This window comes from Halichoerus grypus, chromosome 5 (genome assembly GCF_964656455.1).
Source record: "Halichoerus grypus chromosome 5, mHalGry1.hap1.1, whole genome shotgun sequence".
Taxonomy (NCBI): domain Eukaryota; kingdom Metazoa; phylum Chordata; class Mammalia; order Carnivora; family Phocidae; genus Halichoerus; species Halichoerus grypus.
Window position 1 is genome coordinate 93020033 of NC_135716.1, and position 22981 is coordinate 93043013.

The 22981-nt window shown below is 43.0% G+C and overlaps 1 protein-coding gene across 2 annotated transcripts in view; it reads left to right on the forward strand.

The window, feature by feature from the left end:
• The first annotated feature begins 20662 nt into the window (after positions 1 to 20662).
• Positions 20663 to 22981, forward strand: part of TRIM33 (tripartite motif containing 33) — a 114267-nt gene continuing 111948 nt past the window's right edge. For both annotated transcript variants that reach the window (XM_036088499.2, XM_036088500.2), the window contains exon 1: positions 20663 to 21189. In XM_036088499.2, coding sequence (XP_035944392.1) covers positions 20664 to 21189 — 526 coding nt within the window. In that variant the 5' untranslated portion in view covers position 20663. The remainder of the gene's footprint in view (positions 21190 to 22981) is intronic.

Consider the following 22981-nt stretch of genomic DNA (forward strand, 5'->3'; position numbering starts at 1 on the left):
TGAATGAGCTTCCAATAGCATAGACATTAAAACAGAAGGGAAATTTTAGGACACACATAAATTTGGAAGGCATTGCACCAATCTCTTTTATTGGATTCATTCCAAAGCAGGATTAATCCACTGTACTCATGAATCATATACATTATTTAACAGTGCTATAACTGGGTGGCTCAGTCAGTTGAGTGTCCAACTCTTGGTTTTAGCTCAGGTCATGATCTCAGGGTCCTGGGATCGAGCCCCAGAGTCATGCTCTGTGCTCAGCAGGGAGTCTGCTTCTCTCCCTCCCCCTCTGCCTCTCTTCCCAGGACTGCACACACACACACTCTCTCTCTCTCAAATAAATAAATAAATAAATAAATAAATAAATCTTAAAAAACAAAACAAAACAATTCTACAACAAATGTTTTTACATCTTTGGGCACTTGGCTGATTATTTCCTTAGAAATCCCACTTCTATTTATCTTTAAAAATTAAACAAATATGCATATTAAATTTTTCATACATGATGACAACTTGCTGTACCTCTTATACTATATGCAAGTACATTTTTTTCCTCACATCTCCTACAACACTGAATAATATTTTCTTTGACCACCTGATCTGTGAAAAATACATTTCTATAGTTTTTTGATTGCCAGTATACTTTAAACATTTTTCATACATTTAATGGACAATTGTTATTTTTATTCTTCTATAATTGGTTAGTCATGCCTTTTGGCTATTTTATATTGAATGCCTTTTTCTTCTTGATTTATAAAAGAGTTCTCTCTATACTAGTGTAGCTAATGATCTGTTCCGCAAACTCAAGGTAAAAATGTGGTCTGTTAAATACGTTAATTTTCTCTGTCATAGTTGAGACCTTCCCCATGCCCTATTAGAAGAAAGTCCCAATTTTTCCCATTGTGGTTTCCCTTGCTCTCCACTGACTGACTAAGAATTTTGAGGAGGGGCTTTACTTAGCCCAAAGAGTGAAAGAATTCTCATCTATGTATCTATATCTATCTATATTTAGATTTTATTTATTTGAGAGAGAGAGAGCATGAGCAGGGGGGAGGGGCAGAGGGAGAGGGAGAAGCAGGCTCCCCACTGAGCAGGGAGCCTGATGCGGGGCTCGATCCCAGGACCCCGAGATCATGACATGAGCCGAAGGCAGACGCTTAACCAACTGAGCCACCTAGGCGCCCCAAAAGAATTTTCTTCTAAATGCCAAAAACAAAGAGACCTAAAACTGGTGTCTACTCAGTCTTCCTGGCCACTCATTGGGCCTTTGCACATGGACATACGCCTCCTTAAATTCAGAACTTGGTGAGCAGAAACTGGGGTCTTGGTCCCCTCTTTCCAAAAAGTACCAGGCTCCTAAGACAAACTGATCTACCTTTTCCAATGACTAGGCAAACAAAGGGTGAGGCAGTTTTTGCCAATTGGGAGAGAAGCGCGGGCGCGCGCATGCACACACCCCCCTCCCCCCAAAAGGTTGTGTTAGAAATTTCTTGCAGGTCACTGGGTGCTTTAATCAATTATATTTGCATAACTGAGACAGCCATTCAATTGACTTTTCACAGAACAAAGAATATCAACTTCATCTGATGAAAATTTTAAAAATAAACAACAACAAAAAATGCTGTTAAGAGATACAAATCTAACCCTTTGGTGTGTGTGGTGCGTGTGTGTGTGTGTATTTCCATTTGTGGATTGCTTTTTAGCCTTGTTTGTTTTTGTTTTTAAGGGAGGAGGGTAATGTCTGTTTTAAATTTTAAAAAAAATTTTTTTTATTGTTATGTTAATCCCCATACATTACATCATTAGTTTTAGATATAGTGTTCCATGATTCATTGTTTGTGCATAACACCCAGTGCTCCATGCAGAACGTGCCCTCCTCAATACCCATCACCAGGCTGACCCATCCTCCCACCCCATCCCCTCTAGAACCCTCAGTTTGTTTTTCAGAGTCCATCGTCTCTCATGGTTCGTCTACCCCTCCGATTTCACCCCCTTCATTCTTCCCCTCCTGCTACATTTTTCTTCTTCTTTTTTTCTTTCTTAACATATATTGCATTATTTGTTTCAGAGGTACAGATCTGAGATGTTTTAAATTTTTTATCTAGTCAAACATAAAAGCCTGGGTGGCTCAGTCCATTAAGCGTCCAACTCTTGATCTTAGCTCAGCTCTTGATCTCAGGGGCATGAGTTCAAACCTCATAGTGAGCATGGAGCCTACTTAAAAAAAGAAATAACAAAAAACCAAAAAAACCCATACAGGCTCAACATTTGTTTCTTAATTCTTCAAGTTTCAAAAGGTCTTTCTCATCCTAAATTTATAAAAGGTATTACCCAAACTTTCTTTTGGTACTTTAATGTTCTTAGTCTCCCACATTTAAAATTTTTAAATAAATAAATAAATGAAATAAAATTTGCATCTTCTCCAAAGTTTATTTGGCGAAGGAGTGAGGTAATGATCTTTTTGCTGTGTCTGACTAGTCAGTTGCACAGACATCACTTATGGAGAATCTAATACTTCCTCATGATTTGAATTGTCCTTTTACCATGTACAGGAAGTTCCCACAGCAATTATTTCAAAACTTTATGACTGTTTTAGCCCCAATCAGCCACTTTTCTCTCACTCTCAGCAGACAACTCTTTGCAAATAATTAAGTCTGTCAAAAACTCCTTCAACTTTACCACAACTCTACTCTTCATGTGCATATAGATCATTGCTTATTTCTGAGCAAGCCTTGGCAAATATTTTCTGTAAAGGGACAGATAGTAAATATTTTATTTTTTTGTTTTTTTTTTTTTAAAGTTTATTCATTGATTTAAGTAATCTCTACACCCAACGTGGGGCTCAAACTCACAACCCCAAGATCGAGAGTCACATACTCCTCCGACTGAGCCAGCCAGGCGCCCAGTTTTTAAAAAAAATTTTTAAGTTTATCAGATAGCAAAAATTTTAAATTTTGAAGGCCAAGAGGTGAAATCAAGGATATTATGTAGGTATTTATATACTTAAAAATACCTACATATATTATGTAGGTATATATATATATATATATATGTATTTCTTCCCATGAGAAGGAAATTTTTTTTTAATTAAAAAAATTTTTTTTTTAGTAAGAACATTTTACTTAATTGGCAAATATTTACAAATATTCCTCCATTAAAACCATTTTTCCCTCCTGGGGTCATGCAAAGATGGATTTGTTCCTGCCTTTTGACATCTCTCTGTCCTTAAATGGAGAGCTGACCTGAGAGCCCCTCCCCCGCCAAGGTCAATTCCGGATCTCAATTCTTCTGGGCTCTTCAGTGACATTAGCCAGAAATCTAATTAGCAATTCTATTCCGATCCCAAAAGCTTTCTAAACTCCTCCTTTCAGTCATCAATTTGTATATTTACATAATAAAAGCAGCCTTTATAAGGCCAAAGAAAATATAAAAGTAATTTAAATAGGTAGGCTGCAAATCCTGTTTGACCACAGTATATTTACAACTAAAGGAAGTTATAAAGCACATCCTCTAGTAAAGTTCTGTGACAATACGATACAAAGTACTTCTAAAATTTAAAAATCATTTATAGTTAGTTTCAGAATACAGACATAATTTTATTCGTCAGACTTGCTTTTCTATTTCCATTCTCTTTTCCTTATTATTAATTTTTGGTATCTCATGAGGATGGTGACTCATAACACAATAATGTGCTCGGTGGTTAGAAAAAGCCAACCTTTCACAGAGAAAACTTCATGTATCCAAAATACATACTACCAATGGAGTGTTTATTATAATAATATCGCATTGACTATATGGGAAAGTGCTCCAGGAGACCTGCGCTCCAATTCCGATGCTAACATTGACCCAGGACTCTTTTCTCTCTAGTGTTTAACGACGGCTAATTTCCATTCTTTATTTTACCTTTAAAAAAATTTAAAACTCAGGTTTTACCAGTTGTTCCAGAAATGTCCTTTGTGTCAAAAGAAATTTACCATTTTAACCATTTTTAAATGTACAGTTCAATGGCATTAACACATTCACATTGTTGTGCAACCATCACCATCAACCATCTTGACTTTTTCATCTTTCCAAAATGAAACTTGATACCCATTAAACAATAACTCTCCAGGTTCTCCTTCCCTTGGCCCCTGGCAAGCACCATTCCACTTTCTGTCTCCAGGAATCTGACCACACTAGGTACCTCCTATAAGTAGAAGCATACAATATTTGTCCTTTTGTGTCTGGCTTATTTCACTTAGCATAATGTTTTCAAGGTTCATTCATTTGTGGCTTGTGTCAGAATTTCCTTTCTTCTTAAAGCTCAATACTATTCTTTTTTTTTTTGGTTTTTTTTGTTTTGTTTTTTTTAGCTCAATACTATTCTATTGTGTGTATATACTACATTTTGTTTATCCATTCATCCATTAATGGATACTTGAGTAGTTTCCACCTTTTCCATATTGTTAATAACGCTGCTATGAACAGAAATATCTCTCCTTCAAGCTCTCGCTTTCAATTCTTTTGGGTGCATAGTCAGAAGTAGTATTGTTGGATCACATTATAATTCTGCTTAATTTTTTGAGGAACTGCCAGAATGTTTTTAAGAGTGCCTATACCATTTTACATTCCTGCCAGCAACACACAAAAGTTCCAATTTCTCTATATCATAACCACCACTTGTTATTTTCTGTTTTGTTTAGTATTTTTATTTTTTTAAGTATTTTATTTATTTATTTGACAGAGAGAGAGAGAGACAGCCCGAGGTGGGGCTCGATCCCAGGCCCTGGGATCACGACCTGAGCCGAAGGCAGACGCTTAACAACTGAGCCACCCAGGCGCCCCTTGTTTAGTACTTTAAAAAAGATTTTATTTATTTATTTGAGATAGAAAGAGTGCGAGTGCATGAGCAGAGGGAGGGGGAGAGAGAGAATCCCAAACGGACTCCGTACTGACCATGGAGCCCTTCACTCTGAACCCTTCACGTGGCTCAATCTCATGACCCTGAGATCATGACCTGAACTGAAATCAAGAGTCTGACGCTTCATTGACTCAGTCATCCAGGCGCCCTTGTTGTATTTAGTTTTTTAATAATAGCCATCCTAATAGGTATGAAGTGGTATCTCATTGTGGTTTTTTGTTTTTGTTTTGTTTTTTTCATTGTGGTTTTGATTTGCATTTTGTCATGTCTTTTTAATCTCTTTCAATCTAGAATAAATCCTCAGTCTCTCCTTGACATTCATGACCTTGATGATTTTTGTTGTTGTTGTTGTTCTCCCAAATGACCAGTGGCTCAAACAGAAGTTTAATTACACTCCCATAAATTCCAAAACCAATGTTCGCACTAGGTAATGATTCAAGAGCCAAGCCTTCTTCCATCTTGTGTCCTTGTCATCTTCTTACATGGTTTCCTTTTTTTTTAAATTAATTAATTTATTTTTAAAGATTTTTATTTATTTATTTGACACACACAGAGAGACAGAACAAGCAAGGGGAGCGGCAGGCAGAAGGAGAAGCAGACTCCCTGCAAGGAGCCCAATAGGGGACTGGATCCTAGGACCCTGGGATCACTACCTGAGCCGAAGGCAGACACTTAAGCAACTGAGCCACCCAGGCGCCCCCTTACATGGTTTCCAAATGACCTTGAAACTTTTGAAGATTAGAGATATGCTATTTTATAGAATATCACTCAGTTTGGGTTTGTGTGATGTTTCCTCATGATTAGTTGCAGATTACAGAATTTTAGCAGGAGTGTAAAAGAAATGATTCTGTATTCTCATGCCTTCCTAACATGATTTTCATTTGTTTCATTACTGGTTAACTTAAATTCAATTCCTTGATTAAGGCAGTGTCTGCCAGGATTCTCCACTATAAAGTTACTCTTTTTCCCTTTATAATTTGTATTTTATTTTATTTTATTTTTTTAAAAAGATTTTATTTATCTGTGAGAGAGAATGGGAGACAGAGAGAGCAGAGAGGGGGAGGGTCAGAGGGAGAAGCAGATGCCCCGCTGAGCAGGGAGCCCGATGTGGGACTCGATTCCAGGACTCCAGGATCATGACCTGAGCCGAAGGCAGTTGCTTAACCAACTGAGCCACCCAGGTGCCCCTATAATTTGTATTTTAATTCTAATATATTTAACATAGAGTTTTACAAAAAAACCATACACTTTTATATTAGTTTCAGGTGTATTTATTAATAAATATTAATAAATATTTTGTTAGTAATATTTTGACACTATTAAGTATATAAATGTGATATGAAATTATGCAAATAGTAAACTATGAGGCTATGTTCATAAAATTTCCTCAAAAACTTTCAATTTATTCACTTATTTTCATAGTTTAGATTCATGGTTTTCTCTTTTATTCAGTGAGTTATAAGTTCTAATCGGTTACAGTCATTATTTATTTTGATAGATTGTTCCAGATTTGGCTATTGGGAGCTCATTTAAGCTGCCTTCTTTGATCTTTTAATTATTGCCATCATTCTGTGAGGACTTCCTTACTTCCTACACCAACAAGATATTTCAGGCTCATCTTGTATTTTCCCTTCCTGAGCCTTAAAATCAGCCATTTCACCAAGGGGCACTAGTTCTTTTTAAAAGAGAAGAGCATTTAGGGGCACCTGGGTGGCTCAGTTGGTTAAGTGTTTGACTTCAGCTCAGGTCATGATCTTGGGGTCCTGGGATTGGCCCCCAAGCCCCGTGTTGGGCTCCCCACTCAGCAGGGAGTCTGCTTGTCTCTCTGCCCCCCACTTGCTTGTGCCTTATCTCTTTCTCTCTCTCCCCGTCTCACAAATAAGTAAATAAAATCTTTTTATTTTTATTTTATTTTATTTTTAAAGATTTTTATTTATTTATTTGACAGAGAGACACAGAGAGAGAGGGAACACAAGCAGGGGGAGTGGGAGAGGAAGAAGCAGGCTTCCCACGGAGCAGGGAACCTGATGCGGGGCTCGATCCCAGGACCCTGGGATCATGACCTGAGCTGAAGGCAGACGATTAACGACTGAGCTACCCAGGTGCCCCTATTTTATTATTTTTTTTAAAGATTTTTTTTGGTAAATAAAATCTTTTAAAAAAATAAAAATAAAAGAGAAGAGCATTTAAAAGCCAAGATCTGGGTGGGTGCTGGAGTGTTTGTTGCTGTTGGAGTATTGTTGTTCCCAAGCCTGTCTGTGAGTAGGCCTAAGGAATATATGTATTTATATAACACACATTTATAATTTGTATTTTATTTATTTATTTATTTATTTATTTATTTATTTATTTATTTTTAAAGATTTTATTTATTTATCTGAGAGAGAGAATGGGAGACACAGAGAGCATGAGAGGGGGAGGGTCAGAGGGAGAAGCAGACTCCCCCCTGAGCAGGGAGCCCGATGTGGGACTCGATCCTGGCGTGTTGTGGACTTGGATCCTGGCGGGGCACCCAGCTGGCCACTGGGCAGCAGTCTGCCCTTTGTGCCCACATTGAACCCCATCCTGGGGCTCTGGGGTGAGTGTCTGATGTTGCCTCCACCTTCTCCTCTCCCTCAAGAGGCTCCAGAGCCCTGAACACATCCTTGTTCCCGCAGCTGACTGAAACCTCAGGGCCCCATTGTGGATGATGATGTCGGGGGCGAGCTAACCCACCCTATGGACAAGAATGAAGTAAAGAAGATCTTAAGGGTGCCTGGGTGGCTCAGTCGCTTAAGTATCTGCCTTCGGCTCAGGTCATGATCCCAGGGTCCTGGGATCGAGCCCCACATCGGGCTCCAGCCCCACATCGGGCTCCCTGCTCAATGGGGAACCTGCTTCTCCATCTGCCCCTCCCACTCGTTCTTTCTCTCTCTCTCTCTCTCAAATAAATGAAATTTTTAAAAAGATTTTATTTATTTATTTATTTGACAGAGAAAGACACAGCGAGAGAAGGAACACAAGCAGGGGGAGTGGGAGAGGGAGAAGCAGGCTTCCCGCCAAGCAGGGAGCCCGATGTGGGGCTCGATCCCAGGACCCTGGGATCATGACCTGAGCAGAAGGCAGATGCTTAACAACTGAGCCACCCAGGTGCCCCTCAAATAAATAAAATCTTAAAAAAAAAAAGATCTTAGACAAGTTTTTCAAGAGGAAAGAAATAAAGAAACTGAGTCCTGATTATGGACTCGATGCTCCTCTCTCTCTTCCACCAAGCTTTCATATGCTTTGGAAATTGTATCATGCAGTCTCATCCCCTGGATGTGGACATTCACATTATTTTGAATGATATTTGCTTCAGTGCAGCTCATGTGGATGGTTTATCTCCATTTCTCTTGAGACATGCGAAACAGATATTTCTGTTGGAATGTAAGGATGGTCTACATAAAATCAGTGACTTAAGAATACCACCTAACCAGGACTCAGAAGCCAGAGCCCTACAGTGGAGGATAATATTCCATTCAGGCCCCACGAACAGTGGAAAGACTTATCATGCAATCCCAAAATACTTGTCAGCAAAATCTGGAGTTTATTGTGGCTCCTTAAAATTACTGGCACATGAGATTTCTGAAGCGAGTGATACTGCTGTCGGTATATTGCCAAATATTTGCTCTTTTTCTTGTTAATTTCAGAGGGCTGGGCAGAGGGAAGGTGGGAGGCGGGAAAGGGCATATGTAGTAATTTACCGTTAATAGAAGTTGCCATAGTTCATTGTAAAAAAACAAAAACAAAAAACAGACCTTGCCAAAATAAAATAACTCTTATCAGGGCACCTGGCTGGCTCATTGGGAGGAGTGAGTGACTCTTGATTTCAGGGTGGTGAATTTGAGCCCCACCTTGGATGCAGAGATTCCAAAACATAAATAAATAAATAAATAAGCTTTATAAATAAATAAACAAACAAACTCCTATCTTCCATTAGGTTCCCCATATATTTTAGTTACTTTCACACAATTTCCTCTCTTTGTTCAAGTTCATACGTAAGCCCTTACATTTTTGTCACTTCTTTGGGTCTTCATTTCCTGGTGAAGGCTCCCATGTTATGTAAAGCTTATATCAAATAAATCTTTATGTTTTTCTCCTGTTAATCTGTCTTAAATCCATTTAATTCTCAGGCCCAGCCAGAGATGTGAAGACAGTAAAATTTTTGCCTTCCTTTCATATACATGTGCATATAAACATACATGTATGTCTACATCTTTCCCTCTTTCTTTCTTTCTTTCTTTCCTTCTTTCTTTCTATCTTTCTTTTTTTTAGTAATCACTATACCCAACATGGGGCTGGAACTCACGACCCTGAGATCAAGAGTCACACGCTCTACCAACTGAGCTAGCCAGGTGCTCCTGTCTATATTTATTTCTATACTATCTCTCTCTATTTTTTTTTAAAGATTTTACTTATTTATTTGACAGAGAGAGAGACAGCGAGAGAGGGAACACAAGCAGGGGGAGTGGGAGAGGGAGAAGCAGGCTCCCTGGGAGCCTGATGAAGGGCTCAATCCCAGGACCCTGGGATCATGACCTGAGCCGAAGGCAGACGCTTAACGATTGAGCCACCCAGGCGCCCCTATACTATCTCTGTATATTGACACCCACAAGGACCAATAGATATCTCAATTCCAACCCAGGACTGCAGAGTTTTAGTTTTTTCCTTCCATATTAGTAACTGAAGAGGCTGTCCTCACCCCACTGGGGCTCTGATATTTTATGACAGTCCCATTCCTGTACTGATGCCCTCCTTCACCCTCTTGGGCTATGCTGTGCTGGACTAACCCCTGTGCATGCAAGGCTGTCCTCCCATTGGATGTCTTCCTTAACCTACTCAGGATCCAACACTGGGCCTTCCTCCTACACAGATGCCTTCTTTACCACCTTGGGCTCTTATACCACAGCTGGGCCATCCCTTTGTGCCTGGCCACCCTTCTCACCCTGTGCTGGCTCTGATGTCCCATGTTGGGTGCCCCCTCCCCCACCATGTGGACACCCTCCTGACACCCTCCTGACCCTGCTCTGGCTTTTACTGGCTGTGCTGGGTGACAATCCCTGTGTGGACACCCAGACCTTCCTTTCAAACGTCTCGATGGCCCACTCTCCTGTGCAGAAGCCTTTCTCCTCACCCTGAACAGACTTCGGCACCCTGCACAAGGCTGATCCCTCACCCCCTGGGACCCCCCTGCTCAGTGTTCAACCCTCTGCTTTGGACCATAGCTGCTCGGGTATGGATACTTACTGTTGATCCCACTTAATGGCTTTTGGGCTGAATTGTTGGGGAAGGAAAAAGGAAAGGGAAAGAAGAGGAGCTGAGTGACTATTTTTAATATTTATTGTTTGTGACAGACTATGTTGATTGCTTTCTCAGTACCCATTCTTCCCTCATCTTGTGTTCCTTGCAGAATTCTAACTGACCAACTACCTTTACTGATGCCCCTTCTTATAGCATAAGGTCTTGCTTCTTTTCAGAGGCTCTGCAGGCTTTTCCTACTCTTCTTTTTCCCCATCCCCAAAGCGAAAAAATTATCTACATCTTCACAGTACTCAATTTCCTTTCCCATAATTTTGAGGTGGTGATATCCTTTCTCTTATCCTAGGCTGATCTACGCATCTATGTTCTACATCCTATTTTCTCCCAGATTCTTAGGGAGTCTGCTAAGAAGTTTCCTGTCTTTCTTTTATTTTCAAACTCTGGATTATCATTAGTTCTTTCCTTTAAGCAGAAACATGGTCAAGTCTCTCCCTTCTTTTTTTTTTTTTAAAGATTTTATTTATTTATTTGACAGAGAGAATGCACAAGCAGGGGGAGCAGGAGAGGGAGAAGCAGGCTCCTCGCTGAGGAAGGAGCCCCAGGTGGGACTTGACCTGAGCTGAAGGCAGACACTTAACCGACAGAGTCACCTAGGCACCCCCAAGTCTCTTCCTTCTTATAAACAAAATAAACTCTCCTCTGAGCATTTGGATGGTGGGTATCAGAAAATATTTAACACGTGCAAATTTTTGATCCAGTAATTCTAAGAATCACTTTTTAATTTATCAAATGTTTATGAGCACCTATGTGCCAGGCAATGTTAATAAAATGGTAAGCAGAAATAGATATAATCCCTGTTTCCATGGAGGTTGTTCAGAGAGACAAATATCAGGTTACTTGGGCTCAGTTACTAGAGCATGCAACTCTTGATCTCAGGGTTGTGAGTTCAAGCCCCATGTTGGGCGTGGAGCCTACTTGAAAAAAAAAAAGATTTTTTTTTTTTTTTTTTTTTTTAAAGATTTTATTTATTTATTTGACAGAGAGAGACACAGTGAGAGAGGGAACACAAGCAGGGGGAGTGGGAGAGGGAGAAGCAGGCTTCCCGCTGAGCAGGGAGCCCGATGCGGGACTCGATCCCAGGACACTGGGATCATGACCTGAGCCGAAGGCAGACGCTTAACGACTGAGCCACCCAGGCGCCCCCAAAAAAAAAGATCTTTAAAAAAAAGAGACAAATTGGGGCACCTGGGTGGCTCAGTCATTAAGCGTCTGCCTTTGGCTCAGGTCATGATCCCAGGGTCCTGGGATCGAGCCCCACATCGGGCTCCATGCTCAGCGGGAAAGCCTGCTTCTCCCTCTCCCACTCCCCCTGCTTGTGTTCCCTCTTTCACTGTGTCTCTCTCTGTCAAATAAAGAAATAAAATCTTTAAAAAAAAAGAGAGAGAGGACACATCAATCAGATAATCGTGCTAATGAATGCATTATTGCAAATTGAGAACTTAATGATAAAAGGAAATATTATGTACTTTATATTTGCTGCTCTGTATTCCAAACTCTTTCCATGTATTAATTTAATCACATAAAATTATTTATTATATACAATATAATATGTATATAGTTTTATTATGCCCATCACTATTTTACCCATTTGCAGATAATGAAACTTAGGCAGAGAGAGGTGAAGTAACTTGTCCAAGGTCACACAGCTATTAAGTGGTATAGCTGGAATTCAAACGCAGATAGTCTGGTCCCTGCTTCTAACTACGCTGCTTCTCACAGTAGCTCTGAAGGAAGGAAACAGGCATCTGTGAGAACATCTAAGAAGAAAAAATGATTTAAAGTTTATTTATTTATTTACTTTTAAGTAATCTCTACACCCAACATGGGCCTCAAACCCAGGACCCAAGATCAAGAGTTGCACACTCTTCCAGCTGAGCCAGCCAGGCATCCCAGAAAGAAAACTGATTTTTTTTTTTAAAGATTTCATTTATTTATTTGAGTGAGAGAGAATGAGAGATAGCACGAGAAGGAAGAGGGTCAGAGGGAGAAGCAGACTCCCCGCTGAGCAGGCAGCCCGATGTGGGACTCGATTCCAGGACTCCAGGATCATGACCTGAGCCAAAGGCAGTCGCTTAACCAACTGAGCCACCCAGGCGCCCGAAAGAAAACTGATTTAGACAGAAGCTTTCTGAGGGAGTACTACTTGAACGGAGACCCCAAGTTTGAGTAGGAATTAACTCTGCAAATTGGATGGTGGTGGTAGGAGTAATGATCATTCAAGCTTGACGACATAATGTGTAAAGTCCCTGAGGCAAGATGGAGCATCGCACAGTGAAGAAACTGAAAGGCCAGTGTAGCTACATTTTAAAAAGCAAGGGGGAAAGTGGGGTATTATGTGGCTAAAGATGTAGTCAGGCCAAGTGAAACAGGGTTTTATAGGCCCTTAAGGGTTTTGTTTTTCAACCTTAAAGCAAGGGGAAGTCATGGAGATGAGGGTTCAGAAAGTAGGGATTAGTTTCCCTTTGAAAAGATTAGTTTGACTGCAGTTTAGACAATGTGTTGCAATGAGTTCACAAGTGCATGTGGTGGTGAGGGTGGTGGTATCTCCAGGGCGGTAAGTTGATTTAGGGTGGTGGCAATGGAAATAGAGACAAATGGTGGGCTTTGGAGAAATATTTAGAAAGTCAAATTGACGGGACTGGGTAATAGGTCGGAGATGAAGGGCAAGAAGTTGTAGGTTTCGGGGCGCCTGGGTGGCTCAGTCATTAAGCGTCTGTCTTCGGCTCAGGTCATGATCCCAGGGTCCTGGAATTGAGCCCCGCATCGGGCTCCCTGCTCCGTGGGAGGCCTGCTTCTCCCTCTCCCACTCCCCCTGCTTGTGTTCCCTCTTTCACTGGGTCTCTCTCTGTCAAATAAATAAATAAAATCTTAAAAAAAAGAAGTTGTAGGTTTCAAGGATGACCCCCTCCTATATCCAATCTGTTAGTAAAATCAGTTAATTTATCTTCTAAATGTCTTTCTTTCCAGTGCAACTAAGTGAATGGTAACAGCATTTTTTCTTTTTTTAAAAATTTTATTTATTTATTTGAGAGAGAGTGTGAGCAGGAGGGAGAGGGAGAGAGAATCTGAAGTAGACTCTGGGCTGAGCACAGAGCTTGACCGGGGGTTTATCTCACCACTATGAGATCATGACCTGAGCTGAAACCAAGAGTTGGACACTCAACTGACTGAGCCACCCAGGCACCCCAGTAACAGCATTCACTGAGGTAGGGACTGTGGAAGAAGATGAAGAGGTTTAGGGAGAGGGTTATTGAGTCTTTGACATGCAGAATTTGAGGTTCCTCTGAGACATTCATGTGGAGATATTAAATTGGCAGTTGTCAGATGGATCTAGACTTCAAAGGTTAGACCTGGGTCGAAATTATACACTTACGAACGATCATTGCATGCATAGCAAATAAAACTAGCATGGATGAGTTTGCCTAGGGGCAAAGAAAATGGATTGAGAAGATAAGCATTTGAGAAAGTCTAACATTAAGTAAGAGTGAGGAGTGCAGGAAAGGGCTAACTTAGGCCTGGATGGCTTAAACCCCTCACATTCCATAGAAAGGCCTGTCTTTAGTCAAACTGGTGCTTGACTGACTCCTAGGAGATAGTATCTGAGCCCTTGAAATACTCTAATGAGAGTGTTTTGTATGCCTGAGGCCTGGGCCATGTTGTATCAGTTTCACCTCTGTAGGCTGGAGACCAAGTAGCTGGGGTCAGTTAGGTGGGTGCTCTATGCTTACATGACAGATCCCCAATAAAAACCCTGTCCACTAAGGCTTGGGTGAGTTTCCCTGTTTGGCAACCTGCGTGTTGTCACACATCACTGCCGGGAGAATTAACATCTGTGCAATTCCACTGGGAGGGGACACCTGGGACCTTATGCCTCTTTCCTCCTGGATTTTACTCCATGTACCTTTTCCCTCTGGTGATTTTAATTTGTATCCTTTCACTGTAATAAACCATAACCATGAGTACAATAGCTTTTCTGAGTCCTGTGAATTCTTTTTTTTTTTTAAGATTTTATTTATTTATTTATTTGACGGAGAGAGACACAGCGAGAGAGGGAACACAAGCAGGCGGAGTGGGAGAGGGAGAAGCAGGCTTCCTGCCAAGCATGGAGCCCGATGCGGAGCTCGACCCCAGGACCCTGAGATCATGACCTGAGCTGAAGGCAGACGCTTAACGACTGAGCCACCCAGGCACCCCTCTTTGATTTTCATCATCTTAAGCCTTATGAGTACATAGTTTACAAATCTGTGCTGATGGTATATATCCTCTATTTTAATCCTTCTAATGAGTTGACAAAAACACCATTACAAATAATATATATATGAGTTCTACAGTTTTATGTGTTTGTGAATAGCTGTTATAGTTGTTTAAAGACAATCCTTTTAAAAAATTTTTTTCTGGGGCGCCTGGGTGGCTCAGTCGTTAAGCGTCTGCCTTCGGCTCAGGTCATGATCCCAGGGTCCTGGGATCGAGCCCCGCATCGGGCTCCCTGCTCAGCAGGAAGCCTGCTTCTCCCTCTCCCACTCCCCCTGCTTGTGTTCCCTCTCTCGCTGTGTCTCTCTCTCTGTCAAATAAATAAATAAAAATCTTAAAAAAAAATAAAAAAATAAAAAATAAATAATTTTTTTCTTTTAATTTTTAAGTAATCTCTACATCCAATGTGGGACTCAAACTCACAACCCTGAGATCAAGTCACATGCTCTACCAACTGAGCCAGCCAGGTGCCCCAAGACAATCCTGAATTATAACTTAGTTTTACTTAGGTAGTAAAGGATTCAAAAGCAAAGTTTAACTTGCTATTATATGTCATGCTGATTTTTAAAAGCATCTGATCTTATAGATCATTTATAAAATGTGAGAAGTGTTAAATATTCTTTGACATTATACATAAACCATACTAAAATGTCTTTCATTCAGTAAAAGGCAACATTTTGGATACAGGGAATTTTAATTGGCATAATTAAGACCAAAAGATAAATTGGACATTGCTACCTTATCTTTAGCTCTTTAACAGCCTAATGAACACACATTGAAAGACAGGTGAGTCTTGCTCCATTCTATGAGACAGTGAAGGCATTTCCTCAGTATTTAAATATCTTAATATGGCCAATTATATAAGTCTAAATATAAAAAGCAATCTCCTATAGGTTTTGAGATGGCATTCACCATCTTTGTGAAAAGCTGAACATTACTAATCAAGTCCATTTATATCTTTAGAAGGGAAAATAGTGCTAGCACTTGCTGAACTGGAATTACTACCAAAATTTAAAAAGCCGATTGTATTAATTTAACCATAAGCCAGTTTTATTTAAATCAGAACTGTCCAGGGGCGCCTGGGTGGCTCAGTCGTTAAGCGTCTGCCTTCGGCTCAAGTCATGATCCCGGGGTCCTGGGATCGAGCCCCGCATTGGGCTCCCTGCTCCGAGGGAAGCCTGCTTCTCCCTCTCCCACTCCCCCTGCTTGTGTTCCCTCTCTCACTGTGTCTCTCTCTGTCAAATAAATAAATAAAATCTTTAAAATAAAAAAAAATAAATCAGAACTTTCCAACAAAAATATTCTGTTAGCTATTCAAGATCAGAATTCTAGTGTATGAGATCAATTTTTTTTTAAAGTAAGGTCTACTCCCAACATGGGACTTGAACTCAGGACCCCAAAATCAAAAGTTGCATGCTCTCTTGACTGAGCCAGTCAGGTGTCCCTGCATGAGATCACTTAAAGTAAGTTACACTTAAAAGAAGTCGAGACATTTCTGTTTTGTAAGAAATAAGGCAGTGGCCAACTATTACTCAATAGCTTTTTTGAGATAAGCTGTCAAGTCTGCCTTTTTGCCTTCTTAATGCTAGCAGATCAATTTTATTCCAGGGATGTACTTCTTGGGATACTCTAAATACACCTCTCCCCAGGTGATGACTTTGTTCTTGTTGGTGTCCGGGAATCCAGGGGCCTGACAGGTCTTCTACCCAAATAAACAATGGAGATTTCTTGTGCTTATCTTCCTTTTCCTCGGTGTGGCGCTGGACTCACTTCTGGACAAAAATTTGCTCTTCTCAGCATCACCCCTTTTTATTTCCTCTTTCAACAATTGTGTTAGGAAGGTCCCTGCTCTGAAGCTGGACATCCCACTAAGTCCAAGGACGAGCTAAGTCCAAGGTGCATGTGCCTATGAAGTTGAGAAGTGAACTTTAAATCACAAAATTTCACCTTTAAGACCTGATGGCCTCACCCACTCATGAGTATAGTTTTATGACATTCAAGAAATGCCCCAAATCTCAACGGCAGTTCAGCATTCCTCTGCTGGCCCTCAGGCACTCTTCTGAAGCTCCTGCTATTGACCACACTTGCTCTGCCCAAGAGCTGCAGAACCGGTCCTTACAAGTGAGTCTCCACGCTGCTCTTGGGCTGCTGCCTTATTGTCGCAAACCTCCTGTGCCCAGCCAATGGATTATGCTCTCACCATCGCCAATTCATGTAATGTCATTCACTTCTAGTGCTCTTTCTCTTTTCTGGACAACTGGGAAGTTTCTTCCACTTCCAGTTACCAACAATTTCAGGGTTTTTTTTTCTCCATAGCAGAGCTGCTAGGCACCTACAGATAGCTCTCCTTTATTTCAGAACTATTTTCTCATCATGCTCGTGCAAGAGGGTCAGAGGTAAAAGGCAGTCTTAGCCAGGGGAATGGCTGGGCACAGCCTCTATTTATACCCACTGCTCAGTTTAGCCCATAGCATAATTTCTCTTTTTGAGATTTTTCTGAGGTACCTTTGTTTCTCCCTCCAGTTCAGTCCCCCTTTGGGTCTGCTTTTATATTCCTTTCAAGTTTATCATGTGCCAGGTACTGTAAGCACTTTACAAATATCTATTTGTCAAACAACCTTAAGGTAGGTCCTACTAGGATCAAACACCTTTTCACAAATGAGGAAACTGAGGCAAGTTAGGTAAGTTACCCCAAATCACACAGCTAGTAGGTGGTGGAATCAGGCTTCGAATCAGGCATTTTGCCTCCAGGGCATACGTTCAGTTCTATGCTATGCATTCTCCATCAGATGGGTTTGTGCATATGGTGTCTCAGCCTCCTGAATGGTCTCGGTTTCTCCCCTAAGATTTCTGAGCTACCATTGCAAATCAAGGACGTACCTGGGTGTCTGTCTGCTGGTTGGTTGGTTGGTTTTTATTTATTATTTATTTATTTATAAAGGAAATTCTACATCCAATGTGTGGCTTGAACTCACGACCCCAAGATCAAGAGTCACATGCTTTACCAACTGAGCCAGCCAGGTGTCCCAAGATGTACCTGGGTATGTGTTTGAATGTCCCCAAATATTCCATGACAACTTAATTCCAGGTACTGCCTTTTCAGAGCACACTGTAAATTTCATGAAGGGCAATTTCCTCTCTATAAAATTATAGTTTTCAAAAACACTTTTATACTAGATTTTAATAAAGGCAAGTGGTAGCAGGCATCAAAAAGTTAAGAAAAATTCAAGGAAGGAAAACTTGGTTGAGAGATTCAGCCCCATTAACTTATTTTTTTGAAGCGAATTTGGAGAAAAGTCTTTATTTGCTTTTTATTATATATACTCCATATTTCTCACCATCTGCACAGATACCATGCAGGTCCAAACCAGTATTCCTTGACTGTTCTATTAGCAGCCTAACTCGTCTTTCTTCCACTGTGAACCCCTACACGTCATTTCTCTATGAAGCAGCCACAGTGACTCTTCACTACTTTGAGTCTTTGCTCAAAACTCATCCAAGCCTTCCCATCTCAGCATCTTAAAACTAGGTTAGGAGAACTTGGATGTTCCAGCAGAGGAAATTTTTCCAAGGGGTACAAGTTAAGGATAGTTTTAAGGGAATTAGTCACATATATAAAAATAAATCATATGTGCACACATCTATATAGTTTTTTTAAATACAGTGCTTATTACACCTATAAAAATGAAAAATGGAATTGATACCGGACCCTGTCTCCTCCTAGTAATGTTATACACATCCAGGTCTACATGAACTAATTGAAAAAAAAAAAAAAAAACAACTGCCAGCCATCTCATTATGACAATCCCAATAACTTATTTTCCATGTTTAGTATTTATTTAACAAAATACAACATTTTAAAAAAAGATTTATTTATTTTAGAGAGAGAGCACAAGGGGGCAGTAGGGGGGACAGAGGGCCAGGGAGAGAGAGAATCCCAAGCCGACTCCCTGCTGAGCGCGGAGCCCAACCCAGGGCTCGATTTCACAACCCTGAGAAGATCATGACCTGAGCTGAAATCAAATGTTGGAGGCTTAACCAAACTGAGCCACACAGGTGCCCCCCAAATATAACATTTTTTGATGGATGTTGGTGTTTAAACTACATGGTGATGTTTGTTAAACCACTTTGTTTACTCTTCCATTGGATAGATTTAAAGTAATTTAACAATTTTAAAATGTCAGTATTGCAAAATGTCAGTATTGCAAAATGTCAGTAATTGCACTCTGCAACTACATACACGCATGATGAAAACTTTGAGAGTCAACTACTTACAATGTTTGAGAAAATAGTTTTTCAAAGTTCTTTCCAAGGGCACAGTTTATTTTTTTTTTTTTTAAGATTTTATTTATTTATTTGACAGAGAGAGAGAGAGATCACAAGTAGGCAGAGCAGCATGCAGAGGGAGAGGGAGAAGCAGGCTCCCTGCTGAGCACACAGCCCGATGTGGGGCTGGATCCCAGGACCCTGGGATCACGACCCGAGCCGAAGGCAGATGCTTAACCATCTGAGCCACCCAGGCGTCCCCCAGGGGCACAGAAGTTCCAAAAATTGAGGACTATTTCTGTATATGACCTGGCCCCCTTAATTTTCTTATCCTCATGTTCTACTACTCTCTCCCATGTTCAAACCACTCAAGCCCCACTGACTCCTTGCTGTTCCTCTAACAAGCCAAGAATCCCTGTCTGCCTCAGATCATTTGTACTTACTGTTTGTTCCTCTGCCTGGAACACTCTTCTGCAAGAACCACAATTATTGTTCATCTATCAACAGAGGCCTTCCTCAGTCATCTCTGATCTCTTTTATTCTTATTTTGTCTTCATAGTATTTATCACTCCCTGGCATATATTTATTATCAATCAATTTACTGTCAATCTCCGTTAGATTGCAAACTCCTTGAAGGCACAGATCTCCTTTCCTTTCTGCTGTAATTTCTAAAAGGCTCCCTAATTTCTTATAGTAAGAGATCGGTATTTTTGAGCGAATTAATGAAAAATGTTTCGAAGTGGCTTATTTTAAGGACTGGTACAAGCTCAAAGAGTAACAGTTCCTTGGGAACACTGTCAGAAGACGAAAGCACTTCATGATCCTAATATGAAAACAGCCGCTGCACTACATAAACATCCCGAGTACTTGTTTTCAAATACAGACAAACCTTCCTGAAAGCTTCTATTACCGGTATTATTAGGGCATTTGGAACCCAACTCACGCCAGGACACTAGGTGGGACTCTCAGGACATAATATTGGGTAGGTCCGTAGCTCCTCAAACTGACGCACATCGGAATCCGCTGAAGCGACTTTTCAACATTCATCCGCCCCCCCCCCCCCCACTTCCTGATGCAGGTCTGGGGTGTGGCTCTGACATCTCTGTTTTGAAAAAGCTCCTCAGCTGGTTTTCTGATACGTAACAAACGTCTGAGAATCAATCACCTTAAGAAGCTAAAAATAGCTGTTAAAGAGTTTCTTCCTCACGGGATCTTTTCAGCCTATTTCTGGCAGGCCTCCAATAAGAGACAGAGAGAAAAAAAGGCCCCGTTTCATGGCTCCCCTGAGGCACAACCACCCAAAGGAACGCAGCCGGTTAAGGCACCGAGCCCCAGGAGGTCCGCACCTCGGAGCCATCAGGCTACAGCGTCCAGCCCTGCGGCAAGTGAGGTTCGCGCCGAGACGCGCCAGCCTCTGGGGACGGCGCCGCCCGGGAGACGCTGGCTCGGAAGGGACCGGTCCCGGCCTCCTATGCTTTCCTGCTTTTCTTCCCGCACCACCGCCGTGTCCGAGCTCATAAGCACTGCCGGCCAAAGGCGGCTCAACGTCAACGGCCCCTGGCTTCAAACGCTCCCAGCGAGCCGAGCGGCTGCGGCGTGGACGCAGCACGGCGGTGCCGGAGTTCGGGGCGCGGGGGTGGGGACGAGTCCCCGCCCGCTCCCCAAGTTCCCGCCTCCCTCAGGAGGACGTCCGTGCGTACGTGCGCGCCCCGCGCCCGCCCTCCTTCAGCCGCGCGACGCGAGGGCGGGGGCGCCGCGTGCGCGCGCGCTCTCGTTCGTTCGCTTGCCTGCTCGCTCTCGGCTGCCGCTCTCGCTGCGGCTGCGGCTGGGGCTGGGGGCGGCGGCGGCGGCGGCGGCGGCGCGGGCGGCGGGCGGCGCGGGGCGGTCCGGCGGGTTCAAAGAGGAAAACATGGCGGAAAACAAAGGCGGCGGCGAGGCTGAGAGCGGCGGCGGGGGCAGCGGTAGCGCGCCGGTAACTGCCGGGGCCGCCGGGCCCGCGGCGCAGGAGGCGGAGCCGCCTCTCGCCGCGGTGCTGGTAGAGGAGGAGGAGGAGGAAGGCGGCAGGGCGGGCGCGGAGAGCGGCGCGGCCGGGCCCGACGACGGGGGGGTGTCCGCGGCCTCCTCCGGCTCGGCCCCGGCTGCCTCAGTCCCTGCGGCCTCAGTGGGCCCCGGAGTTCCCGGGGGGGCGGTATCGACTCCGGCCCCAGCTCCAGCCTCGGCTCCCGCTCCGGGTCCGTCGGCGGGGCCGCCTCCTGGACCGCCAGCCTCGCTCCTGGACACCTGCGCCGTGTGTCAGCAGAGCTTGCAGAGCCGGCGTGAGGCGGAGCCCAAGCTGCTGCCCTGCCTTCACTCCTTCTGCCTGCGCTGCCTGCCCGAGCCGGAGCGCCAGCTCAGCGTGCCCATCCCGGGGGGCAGCAACGGCGACATCCAGCAAGGTGAGCGGGAGGCCCTGCCCGAGGTCTGGGCTGAAGGAGATTTGCGGGGCCGAGGAGGATCTGGGGACGGAGGTGCTCGGGCCCGGGGCTGCTCGGGCCCGGGGCTGCTCGGACCGGCGCGATTCTGAGGGGTCTGAGAGGTGAAAGACACGGCCTCGGGACAGTTTCCAGAGAAGGTGGACCCCCGGAGATAGGGGAGGGTGAAGGGAGGGGTGCCGGCGGCGAGAGGCTGGGGGAGGGGACACCGGCTGCAAGGGAGGTTTGGGGTGTGCGGATACGGGCCGGGAAGGCGTGGACTCCGGCCGAGCGCAGGTTCGGGAGCTGGTGGACTCGGACAGAGAGAAGAGAGAGGGTCTGGGAAACCGCTTTGGAGGAGTGTTGTGGGGGAAAAGGCCTGTAGCGGGAGAGGTGTTGAGGAGGGAGTAGGTAAGCGGGAAGGGCTGTGAGGACGAATTGCTTTGGAGGGAAGGACTTGACCGGTTCGAGGCTAGGGGAAAGAAGGACTAGGGACTAAATAGAAGAAGATAAAGGGTATTGGAGAGTTTGGGGCTTTGGGGCTGAGAGAAGCTGTCTGGTGGAAAGTAATTTTAGGATGAGATTGGGAAGGAGGAACTCTGGACGCGAAAATAGCTTTGAAGGGCCTGCATGTTTAGGGAAATATCCTAAGGTTCAGGGGTGAAGGAGAAATGAACTTTGGAGGGAATTGGGATTCAGAGACAGCTGGGTTTCATTGCACATTAACGAGCCCCTAGTGTTCCAGACAGTGTGCTAGGATTGAATAAAACACTGAGTGAAGAGCTCATTCATAGTCATATAGGTGAAACATACCCAACGTGCGGCAGTGGCGGTGGGTACTTGGTACAGTGGTTGTGACAAATCAAGAGAAGGTCAGGGGAACTTCACTGAAAAGGAAACCCTTGAGAAGGTTTCTTGAAGGGTGAGTTGCTCAGTGGATTGGGGAGTTTTCAGGGCGCAGGCTACTTTACACATACCTGGAGCTAAAGGTTAACTAGTCATTATCAAATACATTAATGTTTCTGCCATGAAACGTACAAATATCCCACTAATGGGCTAAACATAAATAATTTACCACAATTCAGGGTGGGTTTTGTTGTAAATTTATGAAAAACTTTAAAATTTCAAAGCTCTTGAAATTTGGAACTGCGGGTAAGAGATGGCTGACCTGTACTAAAGGGTTTGGGATTAAGCCTGTAAAGTGTATCTTGTACAGTGTAGACTAAAAGGAGTCCCTGAAGGGCTTTTTTATCAAGAGGATAAAAGGATCACATTTGTGATCCAAAAAGATCACTTGGGGGCATATTGAAGGGTAAGGGGAGGCAGGGCTGGAGGAAGGGAATCTTGACAGTAATATAGGGAAATGAGCATTTGGAATTAATAAATGATAAGAGGTATTAAAGAAGGAAGCATTTTGGCATTGGGGAAAGTTACGGACTTTGTGAGACACATTTGAGTTTGGATGTCTACTTTGTTATGTCCCACTTGTGATTTGGACAGATTAATTTTTCTTAGCCTTAGTTTTTTCAGTTGTGAAATAAGGACAGAATTACCTACCTCATGGGGTTATTGATAGAATGAAGTGTGTAAAGTGACCAGTACATGGTAGTTATTAATGAAATGGCAGCTACTTAATTCGTAGTAGTAACTAATTCTAAGTAGCCATGGGAATGTGGATGGGGGGTGTCAGGATTGGTGTGGGGGAGACAGATGTGTCTAGGCTGAGTTCCAGGTTTCTTGTTTGGTGGGTGGCAGTGCTATTAATGCAAATAAAAGA